This window comes from Phoenix dactylifera, chromosome 12, assembly GCF_051530095.1.
Source record: "Phoenix dactylifera cultivar Ajwa chromosome 12, Ajwa_hap1_PhDact_Kaust_v1.1, whole genome shotgun sequence".
NCBI classification, from domain to species: domain Eukaryota; kingdom Viridiplantae; phylum Streptophyta; class Magnoliopsida; order Arecales; family Arecaceae; genus Phoenix; species Phoenix dactylifera.
Window position 1 is genome coordinate 25,629,847 of NC_143201.1, and position 19,924 is coordinate 25,649,770.

General features: G+C 39.8%; 1 protein-coding gene across 1 annotated transcript; it reads left to right on the forward strand.

The window, feature by feature from the left end:
• The first annotated feature begins 548 nt into the window (after positions 1-548).
• LOC103711513 (uncharacterized) lies at positions 549-19,904 on the forward strand. The gene is made up of 5 exons (XM_008797721.6): positions 549-957; positions 17,469-17,730; positions 17,838-18,037; positions 18,141-18,328; positions 19,276-19,904. The coding sequence occupies exons 1-5, from the start codon at positions 863-865 to the stop codon at positions 19,560-19,562; spliced, it is 1,032 nt and encodes a 343-aa protein (XP_008795943.1). The 5' UTR covers positions 549-862; the 3' UTR covers positions 19,563-19,904.
• Positions 19,905-19,924: the final 20 nt, after the last annotated feature.

Sequence of the window (19,924 nt, forward strand, 5' to 3'; positions counted from 1 at the left end):
CTGGACTAGGAAAACTTGAGGAATGGCAGCTATTGGATGGTGACACGTGGATGGCGACACGTGGATGGCTTAGATACATCCTGGTCTGGACAATTACTCTCGCGGACTGAAGTCAAAATCCTTCGTTCAACAGTCTTACCCCTCAAACACCAACTAGCGTGGTAACCAAAATTATCATGAAACTTGAATCAAAGGTACAACTAATGACCCAAACTTTTTCTTGAAGAATAGATCTCGCGAAAAGAAGCGTCATTCAAGTCTCTCATGATCCCATTCTTGGATTCCATCCGGTCTACTCCCGTGGAACGGTAGGCACAACCAAAACGCAATCCGGAAAATCCAATGTGTCCAGCGGCGGCAACAGGTCGGGTGGGGTCTCTTTTGAGTTCGGTCAGAATCGTATTGGATTAAAACAAGATCCAACATCCATACCGTATTTCAGACAACGGATCTGTACGGGTTAGCGGGCGTGGGTCGAAAATTGCTAACCCTATCAGCATCCGAAACTAGGTTTATGTGTTCGCGTCCATGTTGTGGGCCCCTCTTTCGTCGAATGGTCGTTGCAGCCGAGCCGTTGTTTCAAAGACGGAGATTATTTAACTCGTCCTCCGTTTGCAGGCGCACGCCACCATCTGATCTGCCTCGCCCGGATCAAATCTCCGGATCCCCACCCTTTTCTCGGCTCCCCTTTGGATGATGCCTCGAAATTGTTACCTTTTGGCGATGAGGGAGGGACGGGAGGCGATGGGGTGGCCGAGCGATGGAGGAGCGCGCTTCTAGATCTATTCATCCGGCCTTGAACCGCTTCTTTTAAGCGATCCGCTCCCCCTTTAATCGTTCTCCTGATAGCTTTCTTGGGGAAATGGAGGCATGCCGCTGTCTTGCACTTCTTTTGGCATTAGGGTGCCTCTTCGAAGCTCTCGACGCCAGCCCCGGTGACTTCGATCCGCTCTACAGGTTCTCTTTCTTTTTGTTGATCGCCTCGTTACTCATCCAGAAATTCTTGGAAATCCTAGTTTGCATCAATCTTTAAACAGCGTATTGTTCTCTGTATGAATCTGTTCTTCCTCCAAGTAATTTATGTTAACGAGGACTTTTCTTTAACATGATTTCTCCTTTGAATGATGAGTTCTTGGTTGATTTGAGTTCAAATTGACTTTTCTACTCCTGGATTCCTGAAAGATTGATGAAAGTGACGATTTTGTTTTTTTGTCTTTTCTGAAAGAAAAAGAAACCAAGTGAAAGAAATGTAATTGTAATTGGATCTTCGTTTGTGTTCGGATCGATCTTGTTTTTTTTGCCCATTTGTTCTTGAAGGTACTCTAGACCCAATTGTCATTTTGTTTTGGTATCATGGCAACTGATCAGCCTGAAGCATCGCAGGACGTCTCTTCTAGTGATATAATATTGTTTAGAGATTTGCCGAAGGGTGGGGAGGATCCGATCGTTGTCTTCTCAAGATTTCTTCTTGAAATGTATTTGGGTTTTCTTTCCCGTTACTGTATTTGATGCTTTAATTTTTTCCCTGATTTTCTGAGAGAGAGGGAGCAATAGCGTATCTAGAGGTTGAATAGGATAAGAAAGATAGCAGTTTTTATGAGTACGTTTGTACTGATAAAAGCAGCACCAGGGTGGAAGCTACTACAACAAACCCATGGTATGTTCTGTCGAGATTTATCGAGGAATTCTAGATTGGAAGATCTGTTAGGAATTCTCAGCTGCTACTGAAACTAGAAAATTTCAGTGATAGCTCCCATCCCTTTTTCTTTTGGGATTCATGGGGCTGCCTTCTTGTGCGCTGTTATTTTGCTGAACGGACCATGCTTGACTGTCCCCTCCAGCAAAGCCGTTCCTTTTGACTTATGTTTCATGATTCCTAGGTGGATTCTTAGCGAGGTCATACTCTTCCATTTGAAGCTTTTGTTACAAGGACCAGATGTTACAATGTGTATTGCCTTGTTACAGTTAAGGAGATAACATGCATGACTTTATTATATGCCTTTTATTTGACGATTAAAACTAAAACGAATATTAGATGTCACAGATCTATCTTGGTTTTTACGGTATTTACATTGTTTTATGTTCAATCATTCTTTCTTTTGATACATGAATTATGTGAAATCCTTATTTTTTTTTGTAGGTGTTGTCACTTTACATAGATATTTAAGATTTTAATAAATGGTGGATGTATTTGACTCATTAAACTGATCTACATACTTTTAGGTTTGTATTATACAAACCCACGAAGAAAGAAGGTTGAAAATTCTAGTCATGCTTTATGGTAGTACATTATAAGCTTTAAGTCCTTCACTTCTTCTTTTTTTTTTTTTTGCCAGTCATGAGGGAAATAATAACTTTGCATTTATCAGGTCTTTGTAGGCACATCCACAAGAGAAAGATCAACTGAATGAAGAATTTTTTCTCTTTAAATATGAAACATGAATAATCTTATTCATTACTACGGCACTGTCTCCTTGTATACAAGTGGAGAAATAGTATCTAATGTGCAATGCAAACCTTTGTCACATCTATCTCGTTGTCTATGTTAGCCAGCACTTTCCCTTAGGCTTTTAGTTATGGGCTTATGGAATACATTTTGGTTGATATGTGTCAATTGTCCTCTGCTATTGTTTCTTCTTTTGTGTCATTCATGGTGAGGGTGTAGCTTTAAAACTCGTTTTTGGTCCTGCGGAGTAGACAAATAGAAAATAAGAAAAAAGTTTCGGTCAAGAACAAAATAAGAAATAGAAAAAACTAAGAGAAATAGAAAGAAATCAAGGCAAGTCATTTCACATCATTTCACTGTATTTTGAGTTATTTAGAACCATAATTTCTGCGGCTTGGCTTGTTTAGGCTGAAATTAAATTGTTTTGATTATGCAAGCTAGGTGCATTAGATATATCAAGGACGGTCCAATCGGATGCAAAACTCCAACTAAAAGAATAGCAGATCTAAAAGGAAAATATCTGTATGTCAAGAATAGGCTAATTTAGATGAGAAGTTCAAATTTCAAACATAAATGCTTGTAATAAATTGAGTCAATTTATGTACTCAAACTAAGAAAAATGAAGCCTATGCATCGAAATTAGGCTGGCTAGGTTAAGAGTTGCAACTTATATAATGCTCAAAATGCAATAGTTTATAACTTATATTTTCTGGTGAAAAATTACTTTGATTTAGATATTGAAACCTAACAGGTCAGAAGAAAACTCTCCACTCATTAATAGATCCATGAGATGATACAAAAAAAAAAAAAGAACAAGCAAACCATACATATCCATCTTTTTCCTTTTTTTGAGGAAGCTCAAACTATAATATCAAGACAAAACCTAGATAGATATAAAATCAAATCCAATTGACTCCAAAGAGCAAATTGGACATCCGCATGCATCTCTAGATATTTCAAGGCTATGTATAGAATATAGATAAAAAGGCTATAATGAAGCTTTAGAGGCATGCATGCCCACATTCCATGCTGAGATAATAATTATTAAAAGCACATCAAATGAATGCATTGATGGACAAATTGCACTTACCTATCATAATAATGAGGACCGTATGAAGGACATTTTAATCATCTCAAGTAAAGATTCCAGGTATATGTATGTATGATTCATACACATATGAATAAAATAACACAGATGAATGTGTAATTGAATAGTGTCGAGAAACTTCATAAAACATCGAAGACACACACTTGTTAAAAAAACACCTCGAGTCAATTTGGACTGAAACTGCCGAAGCCAACTGATACCGACAAAAAACTGACTGAAACCAAAATTTTTGGTCAATTTTAGATTGGTCAATTATGACCGAAACTGCCGAAATCAACTGAAACCGACAAAAAAACTGACTGAAACCAAAAATTTCAGTCATTTTTGGATTGGTATGGGCAGCGACTGATACATTTCAGCTGAAAAGGGTCAGCCTTGGCTGAAAATCAAACCTTGGGCAGGGGAATAAGTTGTTCTTTAAATGATGTACTATTGTTTGTATTAGATAGAGGTGAGTTCCTTGCAATTCCTTGCTAATTTATTCCTCTTTTAATTTCTATAATTGAATTGTTTTTTTTTTTTCATTTTCCATTGTGATTTGCTAGCAATCGAACATGGATCTTTTTCTATTCCAAACAAAGTTTTAGTGCATAACAAGAAATAAATATTATAATGGTGAAAAGCACCAAGTTTGGTATGATCAGCTACTGTATTGATTTTAATTTGTTTCTTTCTATTGTTTTTTTCCAGATGTTATGATATTATGTCATGCCTGCTTGGGGCAAATAATAATTTTGAAGTTGGCAATCATGAACAAAATTCAATATTATAAATAAAAATTGTGCAGAAACAAAGTATAGATTTCTGGGGGGGTCTTTATGAAAGGTTAAACCATTGGGGGAGAAAAAACAAGAAGCACGATTTAGATGTTGACCTTGTTTACAGTTGACCTTAAAAGGAAAACAATTTAGATATGGATCTTGTTGAGAAAAAAATGACATTAGAAGGGATATTCTTATGTTGTAATTGACTCGGATCCCCCATCTTATCAAGGAACAATGATTATCATTTGAATGATTTCCAGTGTCAAGAACCTTAAGGGATCTACATTTAATACTCAGTCTTCCCAAAGAACCTGTGGATTCCCAATTTATATATGATCAAGAAAATCACTTGTAGGGTTACATGGTGTATGATGGAGTTGAGTTGGAACAGTTAATTATTGATGAGATTTCAAAAAAGATATTGTGACAGAGGTTTCTGTTAGGAACCCGCACACGCCGCTGATATTTCAAAAATTAAATCAGATGGCAACGGAAGAGGCATGTGCGGGATCGACGTTCATCGCATGAACGTTGTTTCGAGACCTTTCGTAATTAGGTAAGAATTAAAACCTTTAAAACTATTAGGAAGATCAGATCTTCACCTTGCGCGGGTAGATGATCACCGCAAATCTGAATTCGTGGTTTTTGGAAGAGGGTTTGCTTGAAGCCGTTCAAATGTCCGGCCTCTACGGGTATCCACACGAAGCAGGATCCGATCCAAGCTCTCTATCTCACCGGGGTGCTAGCTCCCTTGCAGAGATAGCTTTGATGGCTGATGTCCTCTCTTTCAATCATCTCTTGATTGCACTTGAGAGGAGGAAGAAGAAGGATGAAGATGGGAAGAAGATCAAAAGCCCCTGCAGCCTTCTTCTCTTTTCATGCGTTGGAGCCAAGGAAGAAGACCAAGAGGAGGGAGACGCCTCCTCTTCTTTTCCCTTTGCTGATGGCGGCTGAACCAAGGGAGGAGAGGGAGAGGGTGGCCACGTGATGGAGAGGAGGGGGATTCCTATATCCATTAGGTCAGCCCCCAAGAGTCCTCCTTTTATAACATTTAGGGCTCCTACAAGTTAGGAGCCCTTGATGTATTACCAAGAGGGGCGCCGGCCCCTCTTGTTGCCGCACCAAGAGATCCAAGGAGGAGGGGCGTGAGCCCCTCCCTCTCATGTTGCCCTAATCCTCATCTAATGAGGATTGGGAGGCCCTAATGTGGTTTAGCCTTAATCCAATTAGGCTTAGCCCAAGGGTGAACCAATTTGGATCCAATCTAGGCTAGTCCTAATCCAATTAGGACTTGAATGAACCATGACTCAATTGAACTCTTCAATCCTAATCCAATTAGGAGTCATGTTGATTCATTAGATTAATAATTAATTTAGACTTAAGGAATCCTAATCCAATTAGGATGTATTTAATTTTAGTCCTAATCCAATTAGGACTTTATTTGAATCCGAAGTCCTAATCCAATTAGAATTTTTAGGAATCCTACTCCAAGTAGGAATCCAATTTTAATTCAAAATTTCTAATCTCATTAGGATTGTAGGAATCCTATTCTAAGTAGGAATCCCAGTCCTACTCCAACTAGGATTTCCAGTCCTAATCCAATTAGGACTCTAGGAATCCTACCCGAAGTAGGATTTGTGTTTAAGTCCAATTAATTAATTCCCTTTGTTCCTTCTTCAACTTCTTATCAATCAAATTGATTACTTGTGATTCCTAATCACGATTTCAACCATCGGATCGATCAATACTTCTAGTGTGTGTGACCCCATAGGTTCTATTCTGACTGGTAGTGAGATATATTGTGATCTCTATCTCAATATCATTGAAAACTCCTTTCAATGGGTTGGAACGATTCCAACTCAACTCGTTAGGGTTTATCGATCATCAAGATAATCCCTATGAGTCCCACCATCCACCAGTGACACCTAGCAGCATGTAGTGGCTACCCAGCAGAATGGAATGATGAACCTCTAGGTGCAGTTAACGTGTGATACAGTCCTACTATCGTGGATCCCTACAGGACGGAGGTCATGGACAACTCGTCAAACCCCATCGTCTGTCATATGTCAAGATTTATTCGACTTGAGTTCGATAGTGGAAAACTCTTTTTCACTTTATATTACTGCCCTGGCCAAGGTCTTAGAACTCAGTCTAACAAATCACATAGGATCACTCCTCTTCTATCAAGGTCGATAGATTCCTTATAGGTGCATACCCTACTCCTACAGTGAACTTACTGCAGCCAATCTACACTGCATGGACCCATATGGCTAGAGACCATGTATGTGTGCAGTCAAACTACAATAACCTCACTGTGAGTAGCCGAAGCACCGCAGGTCAAAGGACCAGTCACACTACTGCAACATCAAGCAAGTCACTGACGAGTGGATAGACATCCAAGTGACTTCTTGTCTTGGTCACGCTCAGTACCCTTGTTCTCTAACAAGCACCTGCACTATCACTTCAGTGTCCCTACACTGTGGACTCAAGTCTCGTCCATCCAGAAGGAAAGTGATCTGTGCACTGATCGGATCGATCACCGTCCTCATGATGATCCATTGATCAGGAGCATTTAGAAATTAATCACCAATGATACATGGCTCAAATTCTCAACTCTTGAGAATATGTATCATCATCTTATTAATTTCTTGGACGATTCATAGACACATAAACAATATGAATGAAAAGATGCCTTTTATTTATTCAATAATAAATAGTCAAGTACAAAATTATGTCCCTAGAATCAACAATGTGTCAGCCAAATTGGCTTCTAGGGCATACATCTAACAATCTCCCACTTGCACTAAAGCCAATTGGTCATATATCTTAGGCCCATCTTCTCAAGGTGGGCTTCAGTCTTTTGCTGACTCAGCTGCTTAGTGAATGGGTCTGCCACGTTATCCGCGGAGTCTACTCTCTGCACCTCTACATCATAGTCGCGTATGAAATGGAAGCGCCGCTCTATGTGCTTGGACTTCTGATGAGACCATGGCTCCATAGCTAGTGCTATGGTGCCAATGTTATCGCAGTAAAGTATTATGGCATCTAATGACATTACACCTAACTCTGCAATTAACTTTTAATCAGAAGGTTTCCACTGCACCCTTAGATACGGCTTAACATTCAGCTTCTAAGGTAGAATCTATAATGATCGGTTGTTTGGAACTCTTCCAATTTACTGAACCACAATTGCACATATTCTGATGTAGACTTTCTATCATCAATATGTGTGCATCCTTCTACCTTCAACTCTGATCTTCTCCCAAAGACCAAGAACATGTCCTTAGTTCTTCTCAAGTACTTAAGACTGTTCTTCACAGCTATCCAGTGCTTCTTGCCTGGATCCGACTGATATCTGCTTGTGACACTCACAGTAAGAGCTGTATCAGGTCGTGTACACAGCATGGCATACATGAGGCTTCCTATTGCCGATGCATAGGGAATCTTGCTCATGCGTTGAATCTCTTCAGATGTGTTGGGGCACATCTTCTTGGAGAGATGAATTCCATGTCTTAGGGGTAAGAGACCCCTCTTGGAGTTTTCCATGCTGAACCTCTTCAGCACATCCTCTATGTACATTTTCTGTGAAAGGCCAAGCATCCTTTTAGATCTATCTCTATAGACCTTTATTCCCAAAATATAGGATGCTTCCCCAAGGTCTTTCATGGAGAATTCTTTTGACAACCAGACCTTGACCGAGGTTAGCATGGGAATATCATTCCCAATCAGGAGAATGTCATCTACGTACAACACGAGAAAAACGACAGAACTCCCACTAACCTTTTTGTAAACACACGGTTCCTCTTCGTTTTCGATGAAATCAAACGTTTTGATTGCGTCATCGAACCGAGTGTTCCAACTCCGAGATGCTTGTTTTAGTCCATAGATGGACCTTTGCAGCTTGCAGACCTTGTGATCTCCATCACTGGAAGTGAAACCCAAAGGCTGTTCCATATAGATATCTTCATCAAGATATCCATTCAGGAAAGCAGTTTTCACATCCATCTGCCAGATTTCATAATCATGAAATGCTGCAATGGCAAGCAATGTTCGGATGGATTTTAGCATGGCTACAGGTGAAAAGGTCTCCTGATAGTCAATGCCTTCGCGCTGACTGTACCCTTTCGCCACAAGCCTTGCCTTATAGGTCTCTACCTCTCCATCCGAATCTATCTTCCTTTTGTAGATCCATTTGCATCCAATAGGTACAATACCTTCTGGTGGGTCTACTAAGGTCCAGACTTGGTTGGAATGCATGGAGTCTAACTCTGACTTCATAGCTTCCAGACTTTCTCGGAATCGATATCAGATATCGCCTCGTTGTAGGTTTTGGGATCCTGTATGTGATCCCTATCTCCCACTAGGAACATTTCCTTGGTATCCTCTTCTAGTATACCTAAGTATCTATCGGGAGGATGGGAGACCCTACTTGATCTGCGAGGTGGTTGAGGGACATCGTGTACTGGCTCTGTATTAATGGGTTCGATAGGATCCATGACTCGTTGCTTTTCAGAGACTTTCTCTTCAAGCTCAATTTTCCTCCCACTGCCTCTATCAAGGATAAACTGTTTTTCCAAGAAGATGGCATGACGGGTCACAAACACATTGCGATCCTCTGAGACGTAAAAATTGTATCCTAATGACTCTTTAGGATATCATATAAAACGAGCACTTATGATCCTAGCCTCTAGCTTGTCCGCCTGTAGTCTCTTGACGTGGGCCGGACATCCCCAAATCTTGAGATGACCCAGACTTGGTTTCTTACCATGCCATATCTCATACGGTGTGGTAGGAACGAATTTAGAGGGAACTCTATTCAATAAATAAATCGCTGAAAATAGGGCATCTATCTAAAGAGACAAGGGTAAATCAGTGAAGCTCATCATGGATTGGACCATATCCAATAGAGTCCGATTCCTCCTCTCCGACACTCCGTTGAACTGAGGTGTACCAGGAGGAGTCCATTATAAAACTATACCATTCTCCTTGAGATAATCACGGAACTCTCAACTAAGGTATTTACCTCTTCGATCTGATCGAAGAACCTTAGTGAGTTTTTATATATGTTTTTCTACTTCATATTTAAACTCTTTGAACCTTTCAAAAGTTTCATATTTGTGTCTCATACACATATCCATACCGTGAATAATCATCGGTAAATTGAAGTAAAAAATTACAACCCCTAGCCTGCACATCGAATGGGCCACACACATCAGTGTGTACTAGGGTAAGTATTTCAGTGAACCTCCCTGTGTCCTACAAAGGATAATTTGGCCATCTTTTCTTGAAGGCAGAATTCACAAATCAAATATGACTCGAAAGTCAATGAGCCCAAAAGCTCATGTTTCTCCAATTTGTTTATTCTGTCTTCTCCTATTTGGCCAAGCCTGAGGTGCCTTAAATACTTTAGATTTATCTCATTTTTGGATCTATTAGATCCTATGGTATTCACTGTTTGCTCAGATATATTCGCAGATACATCCATATGTATGTGATAGAGATTGTCAATCTTAAAACCATGTTAAATCAATTTAATTTTTCAAATAAATAAAAATCTTTCTATGCTAAATAAAATACAGAAATCAAATTTCTGCTAGCAATAGGTCACAGTCCCTAAGTATCCTGAGCATATCTGAAAAACCTTCTGAAGGTCTGTCACCCTTCATGTTCTTTATGCTTCCCATGTATGTAGGACAGTTCCTCTTCCAATGGCCGTCCATGATGCAATGGAAACACTTTTCCTTGCAATTGGCTTTTTTCTTGGAACTTCCTTACTTGGTGTTTTCTTAGTCTTCTGCTTCTTCGCAGGCTTCTTCTTCTTCCAAATAGACTCTCTCTTGAAAGTAGAAACCAACTTGACAGCGAAAACGATGCCCCTTGAACTTCTTCAAGGTTCCTAAGGTAGTTACCAATTTATTTAACAATTCTATTTTAGTGCATACAACCTTGTTCATATGGTAGTTTACTATAAACTATTCATATGAAGCTGGAAGGGATTGCGAGATCAAATCCGTTTGCAATTCCTTGTGCATGGTCATGCCAAGCTTCTCAAGCTTCTCTAAGTCCTTTATCATGGTCAAACCATGATCATGGACAGACTGCCCATCGTGTATCTTGGCTTTGAAGAGCCTCTTGGACACTTCAAACCGAGCTGCGTGACTCTGATCACCATACAACTTTTGCAGGTGATTTAATATGTCCCTGGCAATCTTTATGTTCTCATGCTGGCATTGTAATGCATTGGACATGGATGCCTTTGTGCAGCACCTAACTTTATTGTTATTGTTCGTCCACTTAACAAGCGTCTTACGCTGATCAGTGATCGGACGGATTGGTAACATGGGGATTCCATGGTCTAGCATATACCCAAATTTCTCACAATTCAAAACTATTTTTGAAATTTGCTGAGCCAATCTTTATAATTGGGTTTGGTCAAACGGTTGTTCTATAGGATATGAGTTAAGAGTCTAGAAGCTGACTTTATAATCCTCAGAGAGTAAAGATTCTAGTTAGACTTTTGTACTTGATCCTAATCTGTTCTAAGGTCTTTTAGAACAAATGTAACTCCCACTATTTTCTCGAATCCCTCACACTCTCCTGGTAGAGAAACGGAAATCCCACACGACTAGGGTTTCTAGTGGGTACTGCGGTCCCACCGATTTACATGCCACCTCACCTAACAGTTATTGGTGACACATAGATGGATGAGTGTACAACTCTTGTACAATGCTTCTCAAGCATGTAGCAGTGTAACTTGGTCTCTAAGCCATGAAAACCTCACCTAACAGTTATTGGTCCCATTTCTTAGTTAAGTCAGACCCACCGTATAACCGTAGGAATAAAGTCGTCATTGGGTCCTCACCTAACAGTTATTGGTGCCCAACCCCACCTTTACCCTACAACATCTCATGTCTATAGAGAGGTCCAGCCCCCCGATGCAACTTGACCACTGTGTCCAGCCGAGACAAATCAACATCAGAAAGGCCTTCGCAGCTCTACTACAGTGGAAGACCTATTGACTTAATATTGGTTAATCAGGTCTTAGTATTTGCAACTTGAGCCCTTCATAAGAGGTAATCGAACAATTGGCCAGGTAAGCAGGTGGGAGGCTCCCCTTACTCAGAGAGTAAGGTCCTAATTAAGTAACCACCTTTCATGCTTTCCTAGACACCAATTAGATCAATTAATCTAATATGACTTGCTCATGTCGGTTCACTCTCGACTTGATTGAGGAGGTTTTGATTTAGGTCTCAATTGGGTTTGCTACATCATATGTAAACCTATCTACCCGACTCGCATTCACATCACATGTAAATGGCACATCACAGGCAGTTATAATCGCAGCATCAAATTAAAGCTAAACTTTAAATAGGTGATGATCATGGATTCTAATTAGGTCGTATTACAAGCACATGCACATCAATCGATCAAGTGGTCTTCAACTCTTGAATTGGTTCAAAGCCTCCTTGATTCGATCCTTGATCAACTCTTGATCCCATCGCCATCAACCGCTTAGATCACCTTTCATCTCATGCCTTTGCTTCAGCTTGATCGTTGATGTACATCACATTACAGAAATACAACCAGATTTAAAATAAAAATAAAAATAAATTACATCCCCTTTCAGGAGGCACGCAGGCCTCTCAAAACATCAAATAAGATGCATGCAAGCATCTAAAAAATTACATGACATCACAGATCACATCGCAGGTCATTACATTTGACACCAAAAGGGTTTGAATCCTATGATCATCACCGTATGCAACAATTATAATTTTCAGATCTGAAAACTAACTGATTATATCATGACATAGGTCGCTGATCATGCTAATCATGATTCTAAACTTTGTAATCCCATTAACAATGTAATTAGAATCATCTTTTTATCACATAAAAATCAGCATGCAAAAATCAGCACCCCTGAAAAATCTGCATGCAGAATTTTTCAGCATGCATGATCATTCAATTTTCAGATCTAATAAGCCTTTAGATATTTAATTCTTACCTTAATCTACGAAGCCTAGGCTCTGATACCACTGTTAGGAACCCGCACACGCCGCTGATATTTCAAAAATTAAATCAGATGGCAACGGAAGAGGCATGTGCGGGATCGACGTTCATCGCATGAACGTTGTTTCGAGACCTTTCGTAATTAGGTAAGAATTAAAACCTTTAAAACTATTAGGAAGATCAGATCTTCACCTTGCGCGGGTAGATGATCACCGCAAATCTGAATTCGTGGTTTTTGGAAGAGGGTTCGCTTGAAGCCGTTCAAATGTCCGGCCTCTACGGGTATCCACACGAAGCAGGATCCGATCCAAGCTCTCTATCTCACCGGGGTGCTAGCTCCCTTGCAGAGATAGCTTTGATGGCTGATGTCCTCTCTTTCAATCATCTCTTGATTGCACTTGAGAGGAGGAAGAAGAAGGATGAAGATGGGAAGAAGATCAAAAGCCCCTGCAGCCTTCTTCTCTTTTCATGCGTTGGAGCCAAGGAAGAAGACCAAGAGGAGGGAGACGCCTCCTCTTCTTTTCCCTTTGCTGATGGCGGCTGAACCAAGGGAGGAGAGGGAGAGGGTGGCCACGTGATGGAGAGGAGGGGGATTCCTATATCCATTAGGTCAGCCCCCAAGAGTCCTCCTTTTATAACATCTAGGGCTCCTACAAGTTAGGAGCCCTTGATGTATTACCAAGAGGGGCGCCGGCCCCTCTTGTTGCCGCACCAAGAGATCCAAGGAGGAGGGGCGTGAGCCCCTCCCTCTCATGTTGCCCTAATCCTCATCTAATGAGGATTGGGAGGCCCTAATGTGGTTTAGCCTTAATCCAATTAGGCTTAGCCCAAGGGTGAACCAATTTGGATCCAATCTAGGCTAGTCCTAATCCAATTAGGACTTGAATGAACCATGACTCAATTGAACTCTTCAATCCTAATCCAATTAGGAGTCATGTTGATTCATTAGATTAATAATTAATTTAGACTTAAGGAATCCTAATCCAATTAGGATGTATTTAATTTTAGTCCTAATCCAATTAGGACTTTATTTGAATCCGAAGTCCTAATCCAATTAGAATTTTTAGGAATCCTACTCCAAGTAGGAATCCAATTTTAATTCAAAATTTCTAATCTCATTAGGATTGTAGGAATCCTATTCTAAGTAGGAATCCCAGTCCTACTCCAACTAGGATTTCCAGTCCTAATCCAATTAGGACTCTAGGAATCCTACCCGAAGTAGGATTTGTGTTTAAGTCCAATTAATTAATTCCCTTTGTTCCTTCTTCAACTTCTTATCAATCAAATTGATTACTTGTGATTCCTAATCACGATTTCAACCATCGGATCGATCAATACTTCTAGTGTGTGTGACCCCATAGGTTCTATTCTGACTGGTAGTGAGATATATTGTGATCTCTATCTCAATATCATTGAAAACTCCTTTCAATGGGTTGGAACGATTCCAACTCAACTCGTTAGGGTTTATCGATCATCAAGATAATCCCTATGAGTCCCACCATCCACCAGTGACACCTAGCAGCATGTAGTGGCTACCCAGCAGAATGGAATGATGAACCTCTAGGTGCAGTTAACGTGTGATACAGTCCTACTATCGTGGATCCCTACAGGACGGAGGTCATGGACAACTCGTCAAACCCCATCGTCTGTCATATGTCAAGATTTATTCGACTTGAGTTCGATAGTGGAAAACTCTTTTTCACTTTATATTACTGCCCTGGCCAAGGTCTTAGAACTCAGTCTAACAAATCACATAGGATCACTCCTCTTCTATCAAGGTCGATAGATTCCTTATAGGTGCATACCCTACTCCTACAGTGAACTTACTGCAGCCAATCTACACTGCATGGACCCATATGGCTAGAGACCATGTATGTGTGCAGTCAAACTACAATAACCTCACTGTGAGTAGCCGAAGCACCGCAGGTCAAAGGACCAGTCACACTACTGCAACATCAAGCAAGTCACTGACGAGTGGATAGACATCCAAGTGACTTCTTGTCTTGGTCACGCTCAGTACCCTTGTTCTCTAACAAGCACCTGCACTATCACTTCAGTGTCCCTACACTGTGGTCTCAAGTCTCGTCCATCCAGAAGGAAAGTGATCTGTGCACTGATCGGATCGATCACCGTCCTCATGATGATCCATTGATCAGGAGCATTTAGAAATTAATCACCAATGATACATGGCTCAAATTCTCAACTCTTGAGAATATGTATCATCATCTTATTAATTTCTTGGACGATTCATAGACACATAAACAATATGAATGAAAAGATGCCTTTTATTTATTCAATAATAAATAGTCAAGTACAAAATTATGTCCCTAGAATCAACAATGTGTCAGCCAAATTGGCTTCTAGGGCATACATCTAACAGTTTCTTCGAATTTCATTCCACGAATGTCAATTCTTTTGGCATATGAATATCTGTCTTTCAAAAGACACACGTGGGTTGTTATAGATAGATTTGATGAATCTTATCATTGTTATATAATTGAAAAGGCTTAAATAATAGGACAGCTCGTAGCATTAGTTTCTAATTGTCTGCTTCTATTGGACTGGGAGTAGTCAAGCTGCATCACTGGATTGTCGGAAGTACAGAATTTGGAGTTGATCCATTGTGCCTAGATGCAGTGCACAACTAATCCATATGAGTATAGTACTTGGTGATTTTGAAATCTGTGCAATAATCAATCATATGCTTGATATCAATAATTAAAAATTTAAACTGCAACCATTGCAGGATAGTGTTATATACATATGCGGACATACATGCATGCATGCGCACACACACACACACATATATATAATTGTTGCGGGATTTTCACCCCGGCAACAGCCTTAGTCCCAACCGAGCCGAGCAGAAAGAGACCGCGTCCCCCACGAGGTATTGTCCGCTTTGGGCGCTCCGGTCCGCGCGTCCAGCGCTGACGGAGGGAGACGTTTCCGGCCCGCGCGTCCAGCGCTGACGGGGGGATTGCCCTCACGGTTTTGTCCCACAAAAGGGCCCTCGTGAGGAAAAGGCTTCGCCCTCCTCATTATAAGGCACGGAACCTTTCCGCTCTAGCCGATGTGGGACTAAATTCAAGGCCCCCTCCCCCCCCCCCCCACAACAATAATGTATATGTATATATATAGAGAGAGATAGATATTTATGTATATGCCTATATATATATATATATATATATATATATATATATATACACATACACCTATCATGACTTAGAGAGACATGAAATTGAGCATGATTCCTACACAATGGAGAACTGATGTAGACAGAATCTGTACACAAGAATCAGTGTGGTTTAGTTTCATGGTCTGAGGTTGCAATAAACATCTAAAGTATTTTCAGGATATCGCCTTTTGGTTCAGAAGGATATCTAGCATCCATTTTTGGGTCAGAACAAGTCATCTTTATCTCTGGTTTAGCGTATATGGAATTGTTTTGACACTGACTCAGTCTTCCATGACATCAAGTGTGTTGAATGAAAATCTAACAATCAGGTTCATATATACTGGCTTAAGTTTTGCTGATATGCATGATAAAATTCTGTCATCTGTTGATTTAATCTTGTTTAAGGAAACCCTCATGCATTATATATTGAGCTTGAGCTTCTATGTTCAGGAAAATATATTGGCAGATACCTGTGGTAATCAGAGATATGAGATTGCCAAATTGTATATTGAGTTCTAGCTAATATTGAGCAAAATTAGTTCTGAATTTGTTTCCTTGCATTTCATTTCATTACACATTTCCTTTTGCTTCGTTTCGTTTTCATTTGTGGATTCCACCACCTCTTCCTTCTAAATCATCTTTTGACAGTTCAACCCTAGCTACTTGCGGAAAATGATTTTTGCATTCGTTCTTCAGAAATTTGTATTCTCATGTGTTTCGGCTTAATTGCCATCTGCATATTGAGGTGGGACCTCACAGAAGATTGTATGAAAAATGATCCATCAATCTGTTGATCCATCCATCCATCTATTTGGGAAGATCCTAGGAGAGTTTGGTGCAACAACCTTTAAAACCTAGCAAGAACAAACATCCGTGCTTATGCATTTATATAAATATATATGAATGAATATAGCATATATTTATCCATCCACCCATCTACTTATCTGTCTATCTATTTGTCGAGATCCATCCTATGAGAGTTTGACATGACAACCTTAGAGACCTAAAAGATCAAACTTCCATACTTTATACATTTATATAAAAATAAATATGGATGTATGTAGCATATAACAAGCTGGAGCTGCTACCTAATAGCTTGATAACCTTGGAGAGATTATGAATCCCTTTTGATATATGTGCAAGCACAAGATGGAACTCAGATTTTAGCTTTCCACAATTAGAAGAAGGAAGGATGCAAGATTTTTTTTTTTTTTATATTTGGTTTTCTGTATGGGGAGTTTCGTGGTGTTCTCAGGTGATCAGAAATTCAAGAAATCCAAATTCTGGAGACTGCAAATAAGATCAGCTGAAGACATGGTGACTGTAACTTGGTCAATTTGTTTTAGGTGCTGGGTTTTGCCCATAGTCTACTAGTGGCATTACCTTTTGATATTACTTTTATGTGAATGATAGAAAATTATATGCAAATCATAGGTTAAAGGGGAGATACTTTAGTAACATTTATTACCCTGCAACTAGTCTTTCAGGAAATACCTAAGTGTTTCTTTTGTTTCAGAGCTTCCTGGCAATCATTTTAAGCAGTGAATAGTTGTAACCGGCTATAAGCTCATTTTGTGTTTTTGGTGTTTGACACTGAATTAAGTATTGAATTGGCTATATTCCTGGACCTTTCAAGTTTTAGATGTTAGCGAAAGACCCTGTTTTAGTGTTTTATCTTTATGCTGGTAAGTGATAAAGGTATTTTGGTAGTGCGAGAAATAAGCTTCTTGAACTGCCTCTTGTTTCTAATTAATATGGGCAGCTATAACTTTCCATGTCCTTGATTTTTTTTCTTAGGGTGATTTTTGGATTTTTATGAACTGGGTTGAATTTAAAATACAATGTTCCACTCTAATGACTTACCAAAACATGTTTATTTTTCCTTGCTGATATTACAAAGTCGACTCATGTATAGGACCTAGAGTGAGTTTGTTCACTTAATGACATTTCTTTGAATGGCAGAACTTGTGTCGAGCAATGTGAAAAGACTGGAATCATTGAGGACAGCTCGATCCAGCATTGCCAGTTCCCATACAATGACATACCTGTTGACAGTCCATGGTATATGCAAGAACCACTTTACCTGCAGTGGAAACAATTGAATTGCGAGAGTGACTGTCAGTACAATTGTATGATGCAAAGAGAGAATGAAAGGGGAAAACTTGGTCTCAATCCTGTCAAATATCATGGGAAATGGCCCTTCAGACGTGTCTTTGTGTTTCAGGTTGGTCATCATCACTGTTTGCTATGACTGCTTGTTTGGTCTTATTGTTCATACCTTGATATCGCTGCATATGCTTGTACTCTAACGATGATGCTACTTTTATTCAGGAGCCTCTTTCTGCTGTCCTCTCTGCACTCAATCTGTTAATGCATTTCACTGGCTGGCTGTCATTTTTCCTCCTAGTAAATTATAAGTTGCCTCTTAGGCCTCAGAGTAAGAGGACATACTATGAATATACTGGTCTATGGCATATTTATGCAGTCCTATCCATGAATACCTGGTTCTGGAGTGCTATATTCCACACTCGGTAAGCTGCTTGACTGTCCTTGTAGATGACTATGATAGAAGTTGGTAAAGAGTTGGGCGATTTTTTTCACCCTCTAATGATGATGCTTATTTGCTTTCTCCAGAGGTTTTGACTTGACAGAGAAGTTGGATTATTCATCAGCTGTGGCTTCACTTGGTTTTTCCTTCATTCTCTGTTTACTAAGGACCTTTAATGTGAAGGATGAGGCTTCCAGGGTCATGCTTGCAGCCCCAATTTTGGCCTTTGTGACAACACATATCTTGTACCTCAACTTCTATCAACTTGATTATGGTGAGCTTTCTTTTGAGTCTAGAACTTTAACCTAAGATTTAATGTCAACATTTTAAGACAATGTGACAGATCTCTAGTTGAATGCTTATAATAATCTTAGAGCATGTTTGGTTGGGAGGTGTTGGGCTCTAGAATGGGAATGGGAATGGGAATGGATGACTCCCGTTCTGGTTATTTGGTTGGGAGGAGTCCCATTCCCATTCCGATTCCAGGGGGAATAGGAATGCCCCAATCCTCCAAATCCAATCTCAGACTCTTACCTAGTATTCAAATCCCATTTTGATTTCATTTTCGATTCCAATCACGAACCAAACAGGTCGAGGAATATGACCATTTCGATTCCTATTTCAATCCATTTTAATTCTGATTCTGATTCTAATTCCGCTCACAAACCAAAAGCACCCTTAGAGCTGTGGCCTCTATTTCATGTTTGTCAGCCAGCTAGTACCTATGCTTAAAGTACCAGCTCTTCCTGGTGTATGGTGGAGGGTGAAAGTCTTGATTGCATCTATTTCTGGTTTCATTATCTCTACAGATATATCCTTGTCTATCTTGTCAGGCTTTTTGGTCTTTTGTTGTCTCCTTATCTAGCACTTAGTTGTATTGAGGTGATTAAATTCATTGTTTTATATTATCATTGTATTGCTAAGTTCATAATTATTATCAGAATGGTTATATACTTATATCGGGGCTCACCTTTCAGACACCTCCAGGCAGGTTATGAGTTTGTCGCCTAGCTAGGCCTTGTTGTTATTCCTAGAAAAGTTTGTTGAATAAAGTCTTTATCTACAATCATTGGGCTGCTATGATTTGTAGAGTTTTCATTCATGTCATGGTTTTAAAACCTAAATCTATCTCAAACCCCATTTTCTGTCAGCATACAGTTTTTTCTAGGTGCACGTAGGTCCCTTTCCTATTAGCAAGTCTAATTGCCTTCATACTGTCAGGTTGGAACATGAAAGTCTGTGTCACGATGGGTGTCACTACACTTCTGGTTTGGGCGATCTGGGCTGGTATAACTTATCATCCTTCACGCATCAAGCTGTGGGTAAATGTATTTGGTGTTGCTCTTGCTTTGCTTTTGGAGATCTATGATTTCCCTCCTTACATGGGATATGCTGATGCCCATGCTGTGTGGCATGCCGCCACCATTCCGCTCACATATCTCTGGTGGAGCTTTATCAAGGATGATGCAGTGTTCCGGACCTCGGTTCTCATTAAGAAGGTGAAGTAATCAATTGATGGTTGGAGGTTCACCAAGGTGATGTGGGACCTCACTTCTGATTGACTTGGAGTAGAAGTTCCCATGTTCCACTGTACTGATAACATTGTAATATAAATTTTTTACTTTCCTGACTTGACCCTCACCTCTGATGTTTATTAACTTTCCTGTTATTCATTACCAGATCTTATGCAGGGTTTTGGTATTCGAAACTGCCGGATTCCATTGTCCCCAGCATCCGAATTTTATTTTTCTTGCTTGTGAATTTTGCATTTATGTGTTCAAGAAACACATTATTGTCATGCAAATCAGTTGTTTTCTTGAGATGCAAATCAGTTAGTTGTTCACCATCTATTCCTGAATTTGGGAAGAAG